The 23945-nt window shown below is 33.7% G+C and overlaps 1 protein-coding gene and 1 non-coding gene across 27 annotated transcripts in view; one reads left to right on the top strand and one right to left on the bottom strand.

The window, feature by feature from the left end:
* The window catches only part of Lepr (leptin receptor), a 164786-nt gene that overhangs the window by 37895 nt on the left and 102946 nt on the right, over positions 1–23945 (bottom strand). For all 26 annotated transcript variants that reach the window (XR_013427850.1, XR_013427851.1, XR_013427852.1 and 23 more), the window contains 3 exons: positions 7591–7799; positions 3543–3688; positions 1896–2040 (listed from right to left, as the gene is read on the bottom strand). Coding sequence is in view for 22 of the 26 variants with exons in the window: in XM_078026434.1 (XP_077882560.1) it covers positions 1896–2040; positions 3543–3688; positions 7591–7799 (500 nt within the window). In the remaining 4 variants the exon portion in view is untranslated. The remainder of the gene's footprint in view (positions 1–1895; positions 2041–3542; positions 3689–7590; positions 7800–23945) is intronic.
* On the top strand, positions 19177–19284 carry LOC144368792 (U6 spliceosomal RNA). The gene has a single exon (XR_013428371.1). It is a non-coding gene; the product is annotated as a U6 spliceosomal RNA (small nuclear RNA).

Here is a 23945-nt window from a genome sequence, read left to right as displayed (position 1 = left end):
TAATCAATCCTTCATTAACTGCACACTTCGTAGGTACAACTGTATCAATGAATAAAAGGAACTTTAAAGGTAATAATAATTCATATTGTTTGCTATGACAGGACTATATCAGGCAATCTCTGTTCAAAAAAAATGATAAAATCCAAATTGGAAGTGAGGTGCTCATATTAGTTCATGGTATATAAATTCATGACAATATCATAGGTCAATCTCATAGGTCAATATCAATGCTGTTATCAATAAAAGACAATCCAATAATATTAAGAACTTTGACTTAAGCAAGAAGAATTCTCTATACAAAGAATAGAAAGTTCCCAAGGTTGGAGAAACCTGTTGTGGTGTTGTATACCATTCAGAGGATAAAGTGCAAGTATCATTAATTGCTATGAAAGTAGACACTGCTGCCAAGACAATTCAGCAAAGAAACAAACAAAAAACTCCATGCAACTCTAAAACTTCATTTCCCACATACTGCAAAGGAAATTATGTTTTACATAATTTTGATTAATAGGTTTGAGTACCAATTTTTGGTGTCACTGGAAATGTTACATAATTATAATTATAGATGGTGCACTAATCTGCCTTGTAGTATGTTTGCAATGGACATTGGAGTTAGACAGCAAGTCCTACCACTAACTGTGTAAACTTTTTTTTTTACAAATTACTTCTCCAAATCTCAATCTCATATACAAAACAGAAATAATAGTACTTGTTATATGTGTATGTGTATTTATATAAGAATCCATAAGATTTTACATATATACATATGTGTGTGTATATATAAATACATATATATATATATAGAACCATAAGAATTCCTTGATTAGGAATAGTCTATCTTTCATTAACTGTACACTTGCCTGAAATACAGGAAGCATACCTCATACCTGTCAACTGTGGTTATTTTTCAACAGGGAAATCTGAACCTGGTTATATATTTAAGATTTTATTTTAAGATTTACATACCATCATATAATTACATAATTACAGTAAACCAGCAATACTACTTGCTTTCTGACTAATTAATGCTTTTTAGTAGTAAGTAATCAATAAATAAACTCATCACATTAAATGACTTGAATATTTGCTTAATATTTAAATGGTACTTGTTATTTCCAAATTTATAATTCCATATTCCATATTCATAATTAAGAATAAGGAATAAGTATAAGGAAAAAATCAGAATAAGGAAAAAATCCCTTCAAATAGATCAGACAACCAAAGGGCCAGTAAGTCTTTTCCTATAATCACAACTTAGCATGTGACAGGGCTAAGACTATGCCACAACTCCTATGTATCTACATCCATCATCTTCATGAAGAAGTTATAATAAAGTGCAGTTTTTCTGATGATAAAAATAAATTCAGGGACTGGGGATGTAACTGTGGTAGAGTACTTGCCAACCATGCACAAGATTCAGGGTTCAATCCCCAGTACTATGAAATAAATAAATAAATAAATCCTTGAAACAATAAAAAATATATATATATATATTGAAAACTGTAAAATCAAGCATTTGGAGTGACAAGAATTCATCTGTTATGTGGAATATAATATTAAAATTTTAATATTTCAAATTTATATCAAATAAATATATACTTGGTTTTCAAACATAAATTAAAGAATTACTAATGGAATGATGTTCTGAATTTGTTAATTTGGGATTTTATATTAACTTCTAATAAAAAGCATTTCAACAAGATGCTGCTGTGGAAGCATATAAACACAGGAATTCTGACACGATTTTAATTAACAAATTAGCCTATTCTAAATTTAAAGAAAATATTGTGCCCCTGCTTTTGTTTTAGAGTCATAAAACATAACCTGCTGACAATGTACCATAGGCAAATTGAGAAATATACTTCCCTCTCAACAGAAGCTATCACAAAACCTACCTTGCGTGATAAAGATGCGAGGGGTACTCCAGTCACCCCAGATTCCAGGGCCATCCAGTCTCTTGCCCCTCACCTGAACCTCATACAAGGACCCAGGAAGCACACCATATATTAGAAAGGACGTAGTTGAGACAATCTCATCAGCCTGTTAAGTATTATTTTAAAACATCAGAGCATCAAATTAATATGAAACCTTTACCAAAAGTGATCTCAACAAATTTCAATTAAAGTCTTGCAGAGTAGTTAATTGATAACAATGTGATTAAAAGAGCAATCAGTGACCAAATAACAAATGTTAGTATATTATTTAATATAATTTTAGATAGCCCATGTGTTAAAAAAATATAATGAATGTGACTTTTAGAATTTTGAGAAATGAAGCTAAAATCAAGCCACTGCAGCCATCTATAACACATGTGATAGAAAATGAAGTGCAGTGGTGGAGAGAGAGCTACGAGGGTTCCTAGAGGACAGCTGCGTGGAAGGAGAGCATGAGTAATTTTTAAGGACCTGAGTCTGAGAATAATCTACAGGTCATGAGTCAATACATAGTTTATAAACCAGAGTAAAACATCTGAGACAATCCCTGCACTAAACAACCTCTGGCTAAAAATGATCTGGTGAATAAATTCAGTTTTCCAATAATGTTCTCCAAAGTTATTAAACTCTCTGGCATCTTAAGACCGTGGAAGTCATAGACTAAAAATGATGGAAAGCATCAGCAAAGCATGAAACAATATCATATTGCCCATAGTTAAAATCCTATTATCTCTATAGATGAGAGAGCAGAAAACCACAGACACCTTAACTCTACTTTTTCCCATATATGACACAGTATTACCAATCTTCTCTTTGTGAAAATAAAACCTTAAAAAAATTAGCCCAGATCTAAAAAGACTGGTGTTTACTTCTGAATTATATGACACTTAGTTTCATGAAGTAATAGCAAAACCAGTCACATGTCCCAAGAAGCTATTTATGAGCTCTTCCTTCTTTACCCCACTGATACTGTCCACCACTACTGGGGCTAACTTCTTCAGCCACAGTGGCCTCCTCTGCATTGCTGTTCTCTCTGCTTGGAAGCTAATTCTGTCAGACACCTGGCCATCTCCTTCAAATCCATTGCAAATGTCACCTTCTCAATGCGGCCTACCAGGTTAAATGTAGGTTACATTTACTATTATAACCTTTGTTTCCCACCGGTACCCCAAATTCTTCTTATCCTGTTCTAGTATTTCAACATTTCCCGATGCACACAGAACAGCTCCCAGCACCAAAGAGGTACTCAATAAATATTTAATGAATAAAGAAAGTTTTGACACACTTTACGGTAAAATCAATAAATTAATGTGTAAACGAATATATGAAGCAATACTAAAACGATGAATTGTAAAAAAATAGTCTGTAGTTGAAAAACAGTTATAATTATGAATTAAAGTTTCTGCAAATGGAATTCCTGTGGCCACGTGCATGTGTGTATATGTATTTATTAATTATAACGAAATTATAATTCATTCAATAATAATTCATTTTGCTCTAAAAAGGAGCACGTATATTAACACGCAGAGGATAATTTTTATGGGATTTGGGTAAGTCTTTAGTCTTTAGCAACTCAAGTTTTCATATTATTTACTGAAATATACTTACTTCCCTTGTAACTGTCGTAGAATTTTCTGAATATTTCACTTGATATTGAAGTGGAAACGGTACTGATGTTGGGCTGTGCCAAGAAACCTCTAAATCTCCATCATCTGTGATTTCCATATGCACATCTAATGGTGGATCAGGCTTCACTTAAAAATAAAAAAGAGAGAATACTTTAAGTCAAGCAATTTTCATGATAACCACTCTCTGAATAAAATGAAGTCAACATGAATTTTAAGCATATCCTGCCTTTTAACTACTTAAAAGGTAACTTCACTCAGGGCTAATTACAAACCAAAACAAAGTTATAATATTGGGCTTATTCTTTGTACCTTATCATAGCAATCCACATATCTTCATTTCCTTCCCCCTAAGTGGTAAAGACTATAAATTGGTAAATGAGATTATTTTGATAAATGTGATTTCCTGTATAAAAAGCCTGCTAAACTTTATTTAACTCAATATTTCTTAAACTTATTTGAAGTCTTTTCCCAATCCCCACCTTGCCTGTTTTAGTGAATATCAAGTGGGAAAAGCGCTTTACAGAATGCTATTTGAAAAATGGATAAATTATACAAAATTCGGCATATCTATTCATTCAAAATCACAATACAAACACACCTGTTAAAATAACCCACAGCATGAATATTACCACACAATAAATTTACCATCCATCCTGGTTGTCACCAGAGATAGAGATGAAGTTTCTAAGCTTAATAGAGTTTTAAAAGGTATTTGTGAATTAAAATGTATGTGAACATGTTTATGGATATGTACGTATTGATTTAAGAGTGTGTGTCTGTGTATATATGTGTGTATGTTGTTTTAAACAATAAAGCCTTTATAATATTTGTAGAAATTAAATGTATTTCAATAAAGAATTGCTCAAATAAATTATTGTTCATACCATAAATCTATACAGCCAATCTTCTTGCAGAATATTGAAAATGTTTATTTATTGTTACTAAGTTTTAAAAGTCTGTCTTATACTTGGATTTTTGATTTGTTGAAGTTAATAAATAAAAAGTATATATACAAGTATATATTAAAAACCAGAAGATGATCAAAATGGTAGAAAATAAATATGCATTTTCTTCTTTGCACACCTATATTTGCAAGATTTTGCAATTAATAGGAGTTACTCATAACATAGAAATCATCATGCCACTGAAACATTAACTTGTTGGAATTTCATTCTCATAATTAAAGGGGTATAAGAGATATTTTCATATTCCACATTTTCGGGAATTTAGATGTAGTTTTCTTCTTCAGTCAAATTGATAAGATTTTATTTAATGGGTCATATTATAAATTGAAGTTACTTTAAAGCAGGGATAACAAAACATAATATCTGGTAAGCAATAGATGGATTTTACTGTGTTTCCATGACCTAAAGCAAAGCAAAGTTAAATCATAAAATTATAACTACTATATATTTCTTATCAATATACTAATGTGCATCAGTAATAGAAGTATAAAAATAAATTTTCCCTGAATCCCCTATATGCCTAGTTTCAGATTTACTCACACCTAACTGCTTCTTCCTGAACAATGTTCCTCAGAATTGGCATGGCTCACTCTCCATTTTGCATGCCATCCTCTATCTACCTACTCCAGTCATACCCTGCTCATCAACTTACTGAATCTGCTCTTTACCAAATCCAATGGAAATTACCAATTTGCCTTCCTCTGCCTCCCACCCATGTTCCACAATGCTGCTTACTCCCTTCTGCTTGAAATACATTTTTTCCAGGACAACACACTCTTTTATTCCTTCGTTCTTACAGATCACCCCTAAGTCCTTCTCTTCCTGAACTCTAAATGAGTGATATCATACAATCCTATATGCTAACAACTCCCAAGTATGTATCTCCCCAGAACTTTAAAATCACATATTCAATGGCCTACTCAATATCTCTTGGGTTTCTAACAGGGATCTCAAGCACAATGTGTCCCAAATAAAGCTCTGGATTTCTGCACATACATCTAAGCCTCAGTTTCCCCTTAGTATCTGGTATTACTTTCCCTTGGATGCTCAGGTCCAAGTCTAAGGGTTATCCTTCATTCCACTCTTTCACACCCTGTAACTCAATTCACTAGAGAGTCCAGTCAGCAGCATTTTCCAAATAAATCCATATCTCATCAGTTCTTTACTTCTCCCCACTGTTACAACCCCAAACAAATTGGCCTTCTCTGGGCTCCTCCTTCCATTCTTCCAACTGTCCTTCATTTCCTTCCTTATCAGTTTCATTCTCTACAACGTAGAGTAAATTTCAAACACACAAACATACATCTGATCATATCAGTTCTCTAATTCAAAATCTTCCCCTATGATTGGAAAAAAATCCAAACTCTATAACCCTGGCCTCTGATATGCTCTCAACCGGGACAACTCTGAACTCACCTAATATTTCTGAATCTCATTCACTCTAAGACAAAAACCTTCTCTGTTGTTCCTCAAATTGCCAAATTCATTCCATCTCAGGGACTCTGTAGATGTGTTGTTCCTGCTTGGAGTACCTTCATCCCTGAATTTTTATACAGTTGTGTTTTCTTCATCAGTTTAAGTACAATGCTCTAAAAGAAGTTTTCTTTGACCTCCATAGCAGAAATTATTGCATCTAACCCTGACACTCCATTATACCTCTTGTTTTATTTCTTTCAAAGTACTTAGAATTTTAAGATATCATTATATATGTCCAAATATAAGAAAAGATTTTTTTCCTAAATTATCTCCACATAAAGACAAAATTAAGAAAGTTTTCAAGTTCTTGTTAATTTATCATAGGAATTTACTACTTTAAAAAATTAAAATTAATTAAAAGCAATGCTAGCTTAAATACTTGTAAAAATCACCATGTGGAAATTAGTGTTAAAGATAAAAGAAGATAATACTTAACAATGTTTTTTAAATTTTTTTCACTGGTGTAATTTCACAATTGAATCGCTTGGATATCACTATAAATATATTGGAAAGATCACAAATATATCCCTGGAGAACAAATTATTTGAAAATCCTAATGTTAAAAAAATATATCATGCACAGATTCAAAAAGACTTAAAAAAGAAGTAAAATTGTAGATGAATGGAAAATTTTGACAAATAATCAGAAAAGTGACACCAGTTATGTTAAAATCAATGGTGAAAAGATGGATATACAGTTGCATATAATTATTTCAGGAAATATAAACGGAAACTAGCAACACTGCTGAAATATATATAATATATAAGATAGCTTAACTTGTATATGCAAAACTGAATTAACAAATACTTTTACCTACCATTTGTGTCTACTATTCATGTTTGTAATTATATATTTAAATTGACCAAAAAAGGTTTGGGGATCTTTGCACTAAGAAAAGGGCACCATCTATTATTTGAGGTTTTCTTATAATCAGCCTTGTGCGATAAATTGCTCACTTGTTTGTTCACCTTTTTATCATTTGTTACCTGTTCTATGAGACAGGAATTACCATTTGCCCTGTTCTATGAGACAGGAATTTTCTCTTGTTCTCAATTGTTTCTCCAGCCCCTTGAACAGTCCATGACAAACATGATTTGTAAGAAATATTCATTGAAGAAGTAAACTCAGAAATATACTTGTAATAATTTTCAGAATTAGTTACCTGAGATATGAAAAAGTGATAATCAAATAATACATATCCATTAGATCTAGGATTTAAAGAAATCAAAGTGCTTTTTTAAAAGAATTTAAATGAAAATACTATTATCTCAGTCTAGAAGATGATCATAATATATCCTACTATTACATTTACCATAACTTACAGTGTTGGTCAAAAAGATATAAGCCAGTGAAAAATATTTTTTAAATTTTTATTTTTTAGTTGTAGGTTGGACACAATACCCTTATTTTATTTATTTATTTTTATGTGGTACTGAGGCTTAAACCCAGCACTTCACATGCACTAGGCAAGCACTCTACCGACTGCTGAGCCACAACTCCAGCCCCAGTGAAAAATCTTTTAAGCAATCTGTAACCTTACTGTATAATTGATGTTGAGGTTTGTTATCATTTTAATGCAGGACTTACCAACATTTATGGGCTGAACTGACATTAGGGGTGACTGAAAAGTTACTCCACCAGATGCAATTTTCAAATACATAAGAAGAGTGTAGTTGAGTTTGGCTGTTGGTATAGGCACATGACATTCACAACATTCTTGAGCACTGCAGTTGCACTGGACAATCTGAAAACTGCCTCTCTGGGTGGCCAGTGGCAAATCTTCTGTCACTTCAGGCCTACAGTAAAATATAAGGGCTAAAAATTAACATGGATGTGAAAGAACTGGATAGTTTTTAAAAGGAGGACATCAAATCCATTGAGGTAAGCTATTACTGACGCCAAGTTCAGAGTTTCTGAATTTAAAAAAATACATTATATCAGAAAAACAAAGATAAGGATTACAGTAACATAAATAAGAAGATAGTGCAGCAACAGTGAAGTACCAAAAAGCTGCAATCCTAAAATCCTAAACCCAGCAAAAATATTTTTCAAAATAAATATTAAGTGAAAGGCTTCCTTTAGATATCCCAAAGCTTAAAGAATCCATAATCACCAGATATGCATGAGGGAAAAAGTATTAAATTCAGTCCTCTGGCAAAAAGAAAATGATAGAGATGGTAATCTGATTTCACATGAAGAAATAAAATTTCACTAAAAGAATAATTATTTATTAGATGTTCAAAGTAAAAATAGCAGCCATGTAGTGTGGGGTTTATACACAGGCAGATGTGAAGTATATGAAATTAATACCAAGTGAGGAAGAGGAGAAATATAAGTATAAATTGTGATGTTTTTATACTATGTATAAAGTGGCATGCTATATCTAGTAATATATCACTTAGACTACAATAAGCTAAGACATATATTATAAATCCTAAGATAACAAATCAAGAAGCTAAAGCTAAGAAGAAACAAAGGAGATAAAGTAGAATCATAAAATAACATCAATCCAAAAGATGGAGTAAAAAGGGGGAAAGGAACAAAGAATAAATAATATATGAAAAGACGTAAGTCTAACATCTCCATAATCACACTAAATATAAATGGAATAGAACTCATAAATGAATATCCCACTTAAAGGTAATGATTATCAAACTGGATTAAAGAGTGAGGCCAACAAGAAATCAAATTGAATTATAAAACACAAATAAGCAACAGGAAACAGGTGAAAAAGCTGTACTATTATAAGATTAGTCAAAAGCAAGTTGGAATGGCCTCATCAATGTAAGATAAAGCAGCTAAAGCAATGAATATCAGCATGGTCAAGAAGGTCATTTCATAAGGACATAGGGGTCAATTACCAAAAGAAGCTAACAATCCAAAACATTGATGTACTTTAATAACAGAGTTTTAACACACATGAAGCAAAAGGTTAGTAGAACCACAGGGAAAAAAGACTATTAGACAATTATTGACAGAATTTCAACCCTTCTCTCAAGTAGACAGAAGTCATTAAAGATAAAGACTTGAGCAACACTATCAATCAACTTGACACAGCAGACATTTCAAGAACAGGTACACATACTTCTCAAGAGCATACCTAATATTTACCAAGGGAGACCACATTCTAGAACATAAAACAAGTCCAAATAAATTTTTAAAAGATTCAAAAGTCACATTAAAATAGAATTAGTAACAGAATTCAATAACAAAAATATTTGGAAAGGCCTTAAATATTTGAAAACAAACTACAAAATAACTCATAGATCAAAGAAGAAATTTTCATTTAAATAATTAAAAATGGAACACACAAGATATTAAAAAAAACTATGGCATGTTGCTTAGAATAATAATTCCAGGGAAATTTCTAACACTAAAAATGTGAACTATTATGTATAACTACAATACACCTATAAACGATATGCAAAGATGTGGATTCAATGCTTAAATTTAAAAAAAACGAAGGTCTCAATGAAATTATTACTTTAGTTTCTACCTTACTTAATCTTGAGATAGAATATAATGAAACAGAAAACAAACAAAAAATAAACAAGGTCAAGAAACCTAAAAGCTGATTAAGAAGTTCAGTAAAACTGATAAACCTTTAGCCAGATGAAGAGGAAAAATACTAGAAGACACAAACTAACACTATGAAAAATGAGAGAGATAGAATCACTACATAGACCATGGGTATTAATAATAAAGGAATATTTTGAGCAATTTTTATGTCACTGAATTCATATTTGAAAACTGATGGAATTGAAATTGTTTTAATGGAAAGAGACCCTCATTGTTATAAAAAACTACATAAAAGAGGTTGTGAGGGGAATTGGAAGAAAAATAAGGAGAGAAATGAATTACAGTAGATGGGATAGAAAGAGAAGATGGGGGGAGGGGGATAGTAGAGGATAGGAAAGGTAGCAGAATACATGTCACTAGTATGGCATTATGTAAAAATGTGAATGTGTAACCTATGTGATTCTGCAATCTGTATTTGGGGTAAAAATGGGAGTTCATAACTCACTTGAAACTATTGTTCGAAGTATGATGTGTCAAGAGCTTTGTAATGTTGTGAACAACCAATAATAAATAAATAAATAAAATACCAAAAAAAAAATACGATTTACAATACATCAAAAATAGAAATACTTAGGGAATATATTTGCTAAAAGATGCTTAGGATCTATGCACTGAAAACTACAAAATATTTCAATAGAAATTATTACAACTACAATGAGAGATACTGTGCTCACAGATTGAAGACCTAATAATGCTAAAATGTCAACATTACTGAAATTCATCTATAGAGTCAATGCAATGCAAATCCAAATCCCAGCAGACTTTTTATATAAATTGACAATATGATTTTGAAATGCATATGGAAATACAAAGGATCTAGAATAGCCAAAGAAACTTTGAAATGGAATAATATATTTGAGGAATAATACCACCTTATTTAAGACACATCATAAAACTATAATAATAAGGCCCATGAGGTATTTGTGTAAAAATGAAAAAGAGATGAATGAAACAGAATAGAATCCAGAAACAGACAAATACATATATGGACAATAGATACTTTTACAAAGTTAGAAAAAGTACCTCTATGGAGAGTGGATAATCTTTGTAATAAATTGTCCCAAGATAAAGGGATATCTATATTCAAAAAAGGTAGAAGAGGAAGAGAAATAACTTTGATCAATACCTCACATCAGATACAAAAATTAATTTCAAATTAATCATGAACCTAAATGAAAAATCTAAAGCTATGAAACTTCTAGATAAAAATATTGAAAAAATTTTTGGCATTGAATTAATTAAAAATTTCTTATATAAAATACCAAAATCATAATCCTAAAGGATTGAATTAATAAAGAGGCTGTATCAAAATTCAAACCTGTTCTTTGAAAGGTACTATGAATGGCACTAAGACAAGCCATAGATAAAGAAAATGTATTTGCTAATCATTTATCTAATTAAAGGTCTGTATCCATAAGATATGAATAATATTCAAAACTCGACAACAATAAAGCAAACAACCCAGTTAAGAAACAGGCAAAGATCTCAATTAGTCACTTTACCATAGAAATTATAGGAATGACAAGTCATTAGTCATTTAAAAAATATAAGCTAGGCTGGGGATGTGGCTCAAGCGGAAGCGCGCTCGCCTGGCATGCGTGCGGCCCGGGTTCGATCCTCAGCACCACATACCAACAAAGATGTTGTGTCTGCCGAAAACTAAAAAATAAATATTAAAAATTCTCTCTCTCTCTCTTCCTCTCTCTCACTCTCTGTTTTAAAAAAAAATATAAGCTAAACTCACAATGAGATATCACTATCAACACATTAGAATAACTAAAAGTAAAAAAGATTAACCATGCCAAGTATTGCCAAGGATATGGAGAAATTGGAACTCTAAAGCGCTGCAGGTGGGAAAGTAAAATTGATCCAACTTTTGAAAACACTTTGGCAATTTCTTAAATTGTTAAACATACACCTGACACATTAATGTACCATTCCACTCTCAAATATTCCTGTCAAGAAAACTGAAAGTACATATCAATTCAGAGATGTATAGCAGCTTTATTTGTAATACCCCAAAACAGTAAACAATTCAAATGTTTGTAAAAAAGGAAACAGATAAAAAAAGAACTTGTGCTGTAAATCCATAAAATGGAAAGATACTCAGCAATAAAATAGATATATACTTTAAGGAATTTCAGAATAATCACATCATGCAAAAGTACATAATTGCATTTATATAAAATTCTAAAAAACATAATGTAACAGTGACAGATATCACAACAGCCATTCCCTAGTGGTGGTGATAGTGGATAGGGGAAGGATAGGAGTAAGAGGGTGGGATTATAAAGAGGCAAAAAGAAATATATTCATTTTCTTTATTAAAGTGATGGTTTTATGAGTGATTTCATCTATCAAAACTTATTAAATGTAATCTTTATGTATTATGTATAAATATCAATAATATACCAGTAAAGCCATTTACAAAAATGGAAAGAAAGAAAATTCAGGAAAATCTTTGTAAGCAATATTTTATCATTATAAATATTCAAATTAGTAGGTTAGCCTTAAAAAACTGTAATTAGTTGAGTAAGATTACCTAATTGAGAGGATAATGAATAACAGCATGTAACAGACAGAAGTTATTCTTTCTCATTTATTAGATTTTTTTTTAATATGACTTGTCCCTTAGGGAGTTTAAGCCTTGGTGTAAATGAGATAATTTAGGAGTGGGAGTATTCATGGGAGTAACAGTGCCTCATAGTCCCCATTTCACCTGAGTGACCCCATTCTGTCCTTAAATAGCTACTGCCTTATATTGAAACCACTCTGCTTTTTAAAGAGCTCATAGATAGAGAGAGAGAGTACTGATATTTAGGGATGATCACTACCTTCAGAAACATTGGAAGGAAAGAACTGTTAATGATAAATATAAAAATTAAAAATTCAGCTGGAAAAGAATTGCTTTAGAAACAGTTTTAACTAACAGAGATGAGCATTCAAATGTAAATAAAGCATGAAGAAACGAACCCTAGTCTTACACACATCCCACTAGTACGGTTTTCAATGATAACAGATTTTCAAGTTTTCTGAGATGAAAATTATTAATAATCTATTACTTAAAAATCAATTAGGAAACAATATTTACAGAGCTTTGATGTGCAAGGAAGTCTACTGGTTACAGTAGAAGGGCTATAGACTAAATTAGAAAGCACACTAAATTAACACTGAGATCTAAAATCAAGTACTTCTGTTTGCTTATTGATCACAGACAAGTACCTTAACATTGTGAGCTTCAGTTTTCTTAATCAGTATAAAAAAGAAAAATGCACCATCTAACTTTACAAGGTAGTTGTAACAATCAGAAAATAACTACTTAAGTATTTAAAATTTTTCTTAAATATTTATTTTTTAGTTGTAGTTGGACACAATACCTTTATTTTATTTATTTAATTTTATGTTGGTGCTGAAGATTGAACCCAGGGCCTTGCACATGTTAGGCCAGCGCTCTACCATTGAGCCACAACCCCAGCCCCTTAAAATTTTTTAATTGCTACACACCCATAAAATATTGTTTTGAATCAGCATGACTTAGTGCTTTCAATTTTATTTGCACTTTTAAATAAAACCAGTTAACATAATTTTTAAAAATGAAGCCATATCTTCTACATGTTTTTCAAATATTACAAGTTTTAACAAAAAGGTATAAATAAATTGAATAAATTGTGGTATTTTAAGTCAGAAACATGTCTACAAGGTATATTCTTCTTTGACAAAAAACTCCCCTATATATTTATTTATTCATGCATTATAATTATACATAATTGTGGAGTTCACTTTCACATATTCAAAAATACATATAACATAATTTGCTCCATTTCAATCCCTAGTAGTATCCCCCTGCTTCCTTCCTCTTCTTCCCCCTGATCCCCTTCCTTTATGCTATTGATCTTCCTTCTTTTATTTTTTTAACTGGTACATTATAGACATGGAATTGTGAAATTCATCATGATATATTCATACATGCACATAGCACAGTTTGGTCAAGTTCTTCCCCTTTCCCATCACTCCTCCTCCTCCCTCAATCCCCTTTCTCTCCCTCTACTGATGCCCTTCTATTTTCATGAGAACCGCTTTTTAAAAGATTCCTTATTTCTCTCTAACTTCCACATATGAGAGAAAACATTCGACCCTTGACTTTCTGTATCTGGCTTATTTCACTTAGGATGGTGTTCTCCAGTTCCACCCATTTACCAGCAAATGACATACCTGTTTCTTTCCTTTTCCATTCATCTATTAAGGAATACCTAGGCTGATTCCTTAACTTGGCTATTGTGAATTGTGCTGTATAAACATTGAAATGACTATATCATACAGATCTACTGACTTTAGATCTTTTGGATATATACAGAGGAGAGGAATGGCTCAGCCATATGGTGGTTCCATTCCTAGTCTTTTCAGAAATCTCCCTACTGCTTTCCAAAGTGATTGTACTCATTTACAGTCCCACCAACATTACATCAGTGTACAACATCCTAATCAGCAGTTAGTATTTGTATTCTTGATGACTGCCATTCTAACTGGAGAACTTACTAGATGTTAAGACAAAACCAGAACTGAACACAAAATAAGACACATATTTTCCATTAATATTTTTAAGGAGTAGAAAATTCTAGTCATATTTTTTCCTTTTATAAGACAAAAAGTTAGAATCATATCATCTTACTTAAATGGTTTCCCAATGTCATTCTTTTCTAAATACAGTGGATTTTTATAAAAAAAAAATAGATGACTATCAGATTACTCTATAGTTTCTCCAACACTATTATGTTTTCTATTTCTTTCTCATTTTGGCAGTGATTGATTGATTGATTTATATGCGGTGCTGAGGATCGAACCCAATGTCTCGCACATGTTAGGCAAGCAATCTATCATTGAGCTAGGGTAGCAATTATAATATATGCAAAAATCATGCATGACAGTATATACCCTTAATAGTGACTATATGTAGTATCCATACTATAAGTACATTCATTACAGCAATTCATAATTTGTTTTTTAAAAAAACATCAGCTTTGGGGCTGGGGATGTGGCTCAAGTGGCAGCGTGCTCGCCTGGCATGCGTGCGGCCCGGGTTCGATCCTCAGCACCACATACAAATAAAGATGTTGTGTCCGCCGAAAAAACTAAACAATTAAAAAAAAATTCTCTTTCTCTCTCTCTCTCTCTCTCTCTCTCTCTCTCTCTCTCTCTCTCTCTCTCTCTCTCTCTCTTTCTCTAAAAAAAAAAAAAAAAAAAAAGCATCAGCTCCTTTCAGAAATTTCCCAAATCACTGCAACAGAAAACTTCATTATTAAGTCATGAATTCAATCTAAATTAATTTCTATGTGTTCTAAGGTAGGGGCCTGCAAATTATAGCCCACAAGCCAAAACCATCCTTCTGCCTGTTTTTGTTTTTGTTTTTGTACAGCCTTAAGAATGGTTTCCTACATTTTCAAAAGTTAAAAAAGAAAAAAAGAAAAAAAAAAGGATCTGTTGTGATATGTGGAAATGACATGAAGCTCAAGTTTCAGCATCCATAAATGTAGTCAAGCTAATTCATTTACTTAGTAACAATGGCTGTGTGTATATAAGGGCAGAGTTAAATACTTGTAACAGACATTATGGTATGCAAAGTCAAAAATACTTACTATCTGTTCCTTTAAGAAAAAAATTTAGCCAGTTGAGGTGGCTCACTCCTGTAATCCATCAGCTTGGGAGGCTGAGGCAGGAGGATTGTGAATTCAAAGGCAGCCTCAGCAAAAGCAAGACACTAAGAAACTCAGTGAGACCGTGTCTCTAGATGAAACACAAAATAGGATTGAGGATGTGGCTCAGTGGCCAAGTGCCCCTTGGTTCAATCCCTGGTACCCAATTAAAAACAATTTATTTTTTGCTCACCCCATATTTAGTCCCAAAACATTTTTTACTCCCTCCAAAGGAATTCTTGATGAACAAAGGTCACAAAAATAGAGAAATTTGTTCAATATACTGATAATTTCATTATTACAATTGACATGAAACACTCCTAGGAACATTATTTAACCCAAGTTTTCAAACTACCTTGTCAGATTGAAGTAGGCCCCAAAAGACCCACCATAATTAAGCTTCTTGTCAGTGAGATTTTATAGGGTCAACAGGATTTCTGCAGAGAGCTCAATGTGTTTGAAGCTTCCTCTTTCTTGTAAATGCCAGGTTTGCAAACAAAAGGTAAGATAGACTCTCAAGAGAGCTTGCTATAAAAAAGTTACTGTTTTCCTTGGTAAAAACTTGTGGAACCTGTCTGACCTAAAACATATAACAAAGAGTAACTTCTGTAGCTACTCACTGTCAAGTAACTACCCCACTGAGTATAAATCTGAAAGAAGTTCTAGACCCAGGGTCCAGAGATTTTTAGGTACTAACCCCTCTGAACTGCTGCAGCCAATAAACCTGCTTCCTGAAAATTCCTCAGGTGTCCAGCCTTATCGATCCTACAGTAAGGTAACTGTGTCTGCTTTATAGGTTAGGAAACAGGCCCATAGAGAGCACAGAACTGGAACTCAACTAAACTCTTATGCCCCACATTTGATGTCATTTCGTTACACTCACTACATGCCTTATGACTGCAAGGCAAATCTCACTGACTGCTATTTTTATTTAGGGTCAATAAGACATTAATTCTACAGCTAAAGAATAACTGTAATCTGAATTATGTTAATGTTTCTATAAGTCAGAATATTACAGAATTATATGCTCACATTACTTGTTCTGTGAGGAAAAACACTACATATTTCTTATATACATGAGAGTTCTTCCAAGTCTGTGTAAGAAGACCTGGAACCAGCCTCATTACATGCCCAAGTCAACAAAAGAATTAAGAACATTTACTTTCCAAACGACTTTTAAGTCTTCATGGATATTAAACAAAAATCTAAAATTTTTGGTGATTTTTAAACATATAAGAATAAAAGAATCATCCATTTTATAAAATAGAGATATACCTGAATTAAAAGAACTAAATCTTAAGAATTTTTGAAAGTTTTGTATGCAACAAAGTCTTTTATGCCTTGCCAACACACACACACACACACACACACACACACACACAAGTGCCACTGTTTGTTTTACCCCTTGACATATATGAATAAACTTTAATTTTAAGTGAAAATGGTATAAAAACATTTGTCAAATGAATGTTAAATTTGGCTTCTCAGGGCTGGGATTGTGGCTTAGCAGTAGAGCACTCGCCTAGCGCAGTCAGGACCCGGGTTCAATCTTCAGCACCACATAAAAATAAAGGCATTGTGTTGTGTCCATCTACACCTAAAAAATAAATATTTTTAAAAAATGGCTTCTCTGAAAATTTTCCTTTTGAGAAATTTTTCTACTCAGAAGTTACAGACATAAGAGTTTAGGTAGCCATACACAGTTATAGAAAGTACCCTCTGTCCTCTGACCCTTGATCCAATTTTTTTCTTTCCCCCAAATTTCTCTATGAATATGTTAAAACTTCCCCAAATAGTAATCTACACTAGGTTATGACAGAAATAACAGCAAAGGTGTGCCACCCACGTTATTGATTGTTATATAAACTGATAGCAAAACATAATAGACAAAAAACAGTGAAGAGAGATTAGAATACTTAGTATTAGCTTCATAAATCATTTAATCAAGTCACTTATTTTTAATCTCACACTGGAAAATCTATCAAAATGTTAACCAATTTACCTTGCTTATCCCAAGGAATTTACAGACCAAGTTAGTGTCTCAAACTAATCTCATCATTAAAATCACTTGAAGCTCTTGTTAAACTAAATTCCTAGACCTTTCTTGAGGAATTCAGTAAGTTCGGGACTAAGGATTCTGTTTTTCATAAATGCGAACAATGAAGCTCCACCTCAGACCTACTGAATTGGGTAAAGGTGAGAACTGACCAGATATGTTCTTTTTCAAGGACATAAGCTTATGAAGTATTTTGTAAAACACAAGATACTCCTCCAACTAAGATACAACTGAGCAAACAGAAAATCAACAAGGATGAGAGGAGGAGAATTAAAAAAAAAAAAAAAAAAGAGGAATGCAAACAGAAACAAATGAACCCATCAATCTGTCAAGTTAATAACATAACCACACAGAAGGGAGGGGGAAGACCCATCCTGATTAACTTTGGAACAAAATATTTTGATCATGTAACCTTTAGCCTTAGCAAAGATTACAAAGAGTGTAAACAATATCGTACTCTGTTTGGTATGTTTTTTTTTTTTCACAGTGGTATGGGTTAGACATTCCGCAACTACCTAGTATACTCTAGGGCTAAGCAAATAAGTAATACACAACTGTGTACTGTGGAAAAGGGAAGCCAGGTTTCTCACTGCCATAGAAGGAGTTAAGAGATAGAGATAGAGAGAGGGGAAAAAAAAGAAATGGGCCCTGTGGTTCTAAACTTGTGTTGTATATTGTACATGCACATACATATGAGTAGCTTTATGTCCTTTATGAAAGGGCTAGAAACAATGTCAACTCACTAACAATGAGCACCAGCCTCCAGATACTAATTTGAAGATACCTTTTCCAATAAAAATATAGGTTCCCTGGAGAAATGGCTGGTTCTTCTGCTATATCAGGAAAAATATAAGATCAACCAGGAATGTCCTATAATGATAGAAAATAGGAAAGTTCTCAAAAAAATAAAGGGACACAAAATGAAAGAACACAAAAATCAGCTTAAATAGGCTTCCACAGGCCAAATATGAGTCAATGTGAGTAACTAAATAATGACAGTAAAAGATTATCGTCCATAAAATAAAAATCCATACTATTTATTTTTAGGTTTTGTTTGTTTATTTAGGTTTTTGTCTATTTGTTTTTAGTTAGTGTCTTATGGATACACATGATGATGTGATTCACTGTGGTATATTCATATATATACAGAGAAAAGTTAGGTCAGTCTCATTTCACTGTACTTCCTTTATCCCATCCCTTTTCCTTTTCCTTCAATCCCCTTCATCTAGTCTACTGACCTTTCTTCTATTTTGATGGAACCCATCCTTCCTTCCCTTCCCCTTACCCCATTATTTTGAGCTAGCCTCCACATATCAGAGAAAACATTCAACCTTTGACTTAATGAGTCTGGTGACTAAATTCATTTAGCACGATCATCTCCAGTTCCATCATTTACCGGCAAATGCCATAATTTCACTCTCATTTATTACTGAGTAATACTCCATTGTGTATAAGGCCAATATTATACTGAAGAGAGAAAAATGGAAAGCATTTCCTCTAAAAACAAGAACAAGACAAGGATGCCCATTCTTACCTCTTCTAGTCAATAGAGTCCTCGAAACTCTAGCCAGAACAATCAGGCAAGAAAAGAAAATTAAAGGGATATGAAAAGGGAAAGAAGAGGGCAATTTATTTGTTTACTGATGACATGATTCTATATTTAGAGGACCCAAAAACTCCAACAGAAGACTTCTACAGCTGAAAAACAAATTTGGTAAAGTAGCAGGATGTAAGATCAACATTCATAAATCAATCACTTTCCTATACTCCAATAATGAATCTGCTGAAAATAAATTTGGAAAACTATTCCATTCACAATAACCTCAAAAAAAAAAAAACAACAAAAAAGTGCTCACTTTGGCAGCACATGTACTAAAATTGGAATGATACAGAGAAGATTAGCATGGCCCCTGCACAAGGATGACATGCAAAATTCATGAAGGATTCCAACTTTTAAAAGAAAACAAAATTAAAAATAAAATACATGGGAATTAACGTAACAAAGGATGTGAAGGAGCTCTTCAATTAAAACTATAGAATACTGAAAAAAAAAACAGAAAGATACCTCCCATGTTCATGAACAGGTAGAATTAATACTATCAAAATGGACATACTACCATGTTACACAGATTCAATGCAATCCCCATCAAAATACCAATGGCATTCTTCATAGAACTGGAAAAGGCAGTTCTAAAATTCATTTGGATAAAATAAAAGACCCAGAATAGCCAAAGCAATTATAAGCCACAAAGTTTTCACACAATTTATTATACAGATAATTCGTGCATATATTGGAACAAGGAGATGGGATACTAAATACTTAAAATATAAGAGTGGCTTTGGAACCAGACAACACCCAGAGACAAGAAGAATTTGAGGAAACATAGCAAGAAAAGTGTAAGGTGCCTTGAACAGGCTGTTAGTAGGAATCTAGACTTCAAGTGGAACTTCTGGGGAATGATATTGGCCAAATTATATTGTTATATTGTGTGCATATTCAAATATACAGCAATGTGTTCCATCATTATGTACAACTATAATGCACTAATTAAAAGGTGGAAGAAAAGAAATGGCAAATTTTTTTTTAAAATGGATCTAGACTTTAAGGATACTGCCGGTGAGGGCAAAAAGGATATGAGAAACATGTTATAGAAACTGGAAGAAAGGAGATCTTTCTTGAATAGTGGCAGAACTTAGTGATACCACTTCCATCGTGTTTATGTGGAAAGCACAGAATACAACCCCTGATGGGGCTTTACAGGAGTTTCCAAGCAAGCAGACCTCAGAGTCTCTTCTTGCTGAAAGAGGAGATATAAGCACTGAAGTTTTGAAGTGCAGAGTCTTTCCCAATGGCACGTGGCCTAAAAGTAAGAAACTGCTTCTGAGCAAAGATTAAAAAGAAAAGGGCTTATCTCCAGGAGATAATCCCCAAAACCAAGTGGAGTAAATTTCACAGGAGGTCCATGTAGTTCTATAAGAGAATTAAATTAGTAAAAATGCCCTTAACATAAAGACTTAGAGACTATACAAAATGGAAAAAAAGCCACAGGGTTCCCCTAAAATTGCACTGACGACAGGTAGGCTGAGAAACTCTCAGGGACAGATATGTACTACCTTCCAAATAGGTGGCTCAGGCAAGAAATAAGTACCCAGAGGGTCAAACCAAGAACCATGGGGAATTATCCCTGGAGTTAGGTAACAGAGGGAATGACTAACATGAGGGGTTAGGGGAGAGCAGTCTAAAAGTGGGGCTCTCAAAACTGAGATTACAGAAAAAGCAAGATCACCAGTAATGACAAAGTCCAGAGAATGAGTGAACGAGGTGAGGCAAAAATATAATACCAAAAGCATTCAAGGAACTGGGAGATCATCCACACGGCTGCTGAAATCACTAAGAAAGCTGACAGTAACTGTGATGAGACAAAGCAAACTAGATATTAGTAATTACAAAAGTCCAAACTCATGAACATGACCTGCAGGGGTCCTCGAGATCTGCTCTGACTTATTCTTTTGCCTTGACCTCTCTTCATTCCCAGCCCAAGCATATTCAACATTTCCAGTCCTCAAACATGCCATATGTGACTCTGGGACTTTGAGAATGCTCTCCTCTCTCTGGCTCATTCTCCTCTGCCTACCCTGAAGTGGGCTGGATGTTCCTGGGTATGTTTCTACAAGTCCCTAAAATTATTACACCACAGTATTTTTAAACTTGGCTCTTATGTCTTGTTTTTAGAACCCTGTTAACTCCATGAGAGCCAGGGTGGATCCTATAGTGTTGAACAGTGTTCCCCACACTCAGCTCAGTGTCTGGTAGACACAGCAGAGACCTTATGAAGGGAAAAGACGATTTCCTTCCTAGGTCTCAGATAAAACGTCTGAAGCAGTTTTCAAAATATCCCATTTCTAAGGCACCTCTCCAGATTCTTTGACAAACATTAATATCTGAGTTCAAATAATGCTTTCCCTTAGCAGACGAATATATGGGGTTTAAAATCCCTTAGGTTTGTAGTTTCTTAAAACAATATTTTTTTTACGCATGGAAGCCTTAAAAAGATTTCTCTCATGAATTCCCTGATGTTCACAAAAGGAGAAATTAAACCACCATGATGGATTTTCCCTTCTATAGAGATTTCATTTGTTATACTGACCAATTCTTCATTTTCATCTGAGGAGGTTTATTTAAATTATTTGGAGCTATAGTGCCTAAAGAAACACATAGAAACAAGTCAAGGTAGAAGTAGAAGGTGATCATTGATACAATGGACATACATACTAACCAAATCACAGAGAGCTATAATTTGGCACAAAAAATTGAGAGACTGTTTCTCCAATTACCAGAAATATAAATGATTATAATAATTTTAGAAAACTGATTCTCAAATAAAACACCAGGCAAAAAAAAAATCTTGGATTTGTCAAATAAGTAAGTTTTAAAAACTCATTAAGTTATCACAATTTTCTCATTTTTCTGGGTTCTGTCATTTACATAAATGTTTAGTTGACTTGATTAAAGTCAAAATTATCAGGTATAGCCAAGTTACTACTCAAACTTTTAATGCTCTGCAATATATATATTTATATATAAATCCTCACACATGTTCACGTAACTTTAAAACTGAATACCACTGCTCTAAGCCTGCCAGTAAGATTTTAAATTCTCTAGCTTAGGCACCAGTATTTGGTCACCATCCAAAGCATTAGACTCATTGTAGGAATGTACCATTTTGCAAAGGATGCTTTTCTCTGAACTCAAACTTATTTGCTCAATAAAGCAGGAAAATTTCTGTCCCAAATCTAAAATGTGTCTTCATCTACCACAGTGCTTGCTTTCTTCTTTCAATACTTAATTAGCTGAAATGAACCTGTTACAGTTTAGATCTTAAATGTTTCTCAAAGGCCATGTGTCTAAGGCTTGGTTACCAGCCTGTGGCACTGTTGGGAGGTGGTGGCCCCTTTAGAAAAAGGGGCCTTATGGAAGGAAGTTAGATCACTGGGGGCATGCCTTCAAAGGGGATATTGGGACGCTGGCCCCTTCGCCTCCCTCCTTCTCCATCTTTCTTTTCCCAGCTGCCATGAGATGAACAGCTTTGCTCCCTCATGAACCCCCATCATGATGCTCTACCTCACCACAGGCCGAAGGCAACCAAGCCAAGAAACCAGGAAGTAAAATTCAGAAACTGTCAACCTCCTTACCAATTTATTATCTCAGGTATTCTTTCACAGAGATGGACAGCTAACCAAAACAGCCTCCTTCATTTTAAGACCAATCACATTTGTGGTCTTTCTCTGGTTGTTGCTTTTCAATTATTCACTCTCTATAAATGTCTTCAGTGGGTCTCCTTCTACCATATCTTTCAATTTTCTTTCCCCACTGAGTCATTTTCTACAGGCTAGAAACAAGCTCATGCTTTCCTATCCTTTAACTATTGCTATGATTTCAAAGTCCCTCCAAAACTCATATTGAAATTCATTGCCACTGTGATGCTATTGAGACCTGGGTCTTTTAAGAGGTCATGAATGAATTAAGGCCATTATCATAGGAATGGCTTTGTTATAGAATTGAGCCTGCACACTCTCCTGCCTCTTACCCTCTCATTATGTGATCTGCTTCTACTACTTGCAGCCCCTTGATTTTGGATTTCCCACCTTCCCAACTGAGAGAAAGAAGTTTCCTTTACTAATTACACAGTCTGTGGTATTCTGCTGCAGCAGTAGGAAATGGACTAAGACAGCTATTCACCTTGGATATCTATAGTATGCTTCGGTATGCAGGTGTTTATAATATATTATATTCACTATTTTTTTCTCAATCTCCTCCTTGTAATTTTATATAAGAACTCTTGATAGTGTTAACTTTAAAATTTAGCTTCTAGAATACTCATTCAGATAGGATTATGCCTGAGTATGAGAAGCAATTAATATTGCTCAGAAATGGCACGCCTATAATTCTAATAACTCGGGAGGCTGAGGCAGAAGAAGATATAGCTCAAGGGCAGAGTACCCTTGGTTCAATTCCCAGTACCACCAAAAAAAAAAAAAAAGAAGGAAGGAAGGAAAAGGAAAATGTATACAATGACGACTGGGGCAAACCATTATCTCACTTGAGAGAGAGGATAAGAATGCCTCTTTTTGTTTAAAGTGTAGATGCATCTTACTAAGTGAAAGCATGAAGTATAGGAAAGTTGTAGAAAAACTCAAAAATATACAGACTGGAGAGTGCAGGCTAAGAAGCCAAAGGGGTGGACTGTACTGGCAATGGGGTGCTGCCTCTCAGCTTCAAAGCCACCTTGTTTTGCCAGGCTGGGGCTAGAACTCTGCAAACCACAATATTCTACCACCTAGGTTTTTATTAATTTTTTTTTTAAATAAACTACCTATAGGGGTGCTAGTGGAAGAATAGAAGGCTAGTGGAGGAACAAAGAACCTGGTCCTTCCTGTTTTGCTTCCCATTATTGAAATGTATCACCCAGCAAAGGTTTCCCACCTAGGCAGCAGCAAGTGGTTCCTGTAACCAGTGTTTTTCCACATTCTCAGAACATGCCATAGTATGCCCCCTCAGAGACACCTCCTCCACAGACATCCCACATCACCTCCTTGAGTATATAAGTTCCATCTCT

Source organism: Ictidomys tridecemlineatus, chromosome 11 (assembly GCF_052094955.1).
Source record: "Ictidomys tridecemlineatus isolate mIctTri1 chromosome 11, mIctTri1.hap1, whole genome shotgun sequence".
In the NCBI taxonomy this organism is placed as follows: Eukaryota; Metazoa; Chordata; class Mammalia; order Rodentia; family Sciuridae; genus Ictidomys; species Ictidomys tridecemlineatus.
The sequence above is the reverse complement of the archived record's forward strand: the minus strand, read 5'-3'. Positions and strand labels throughout refer to the sequence as shown.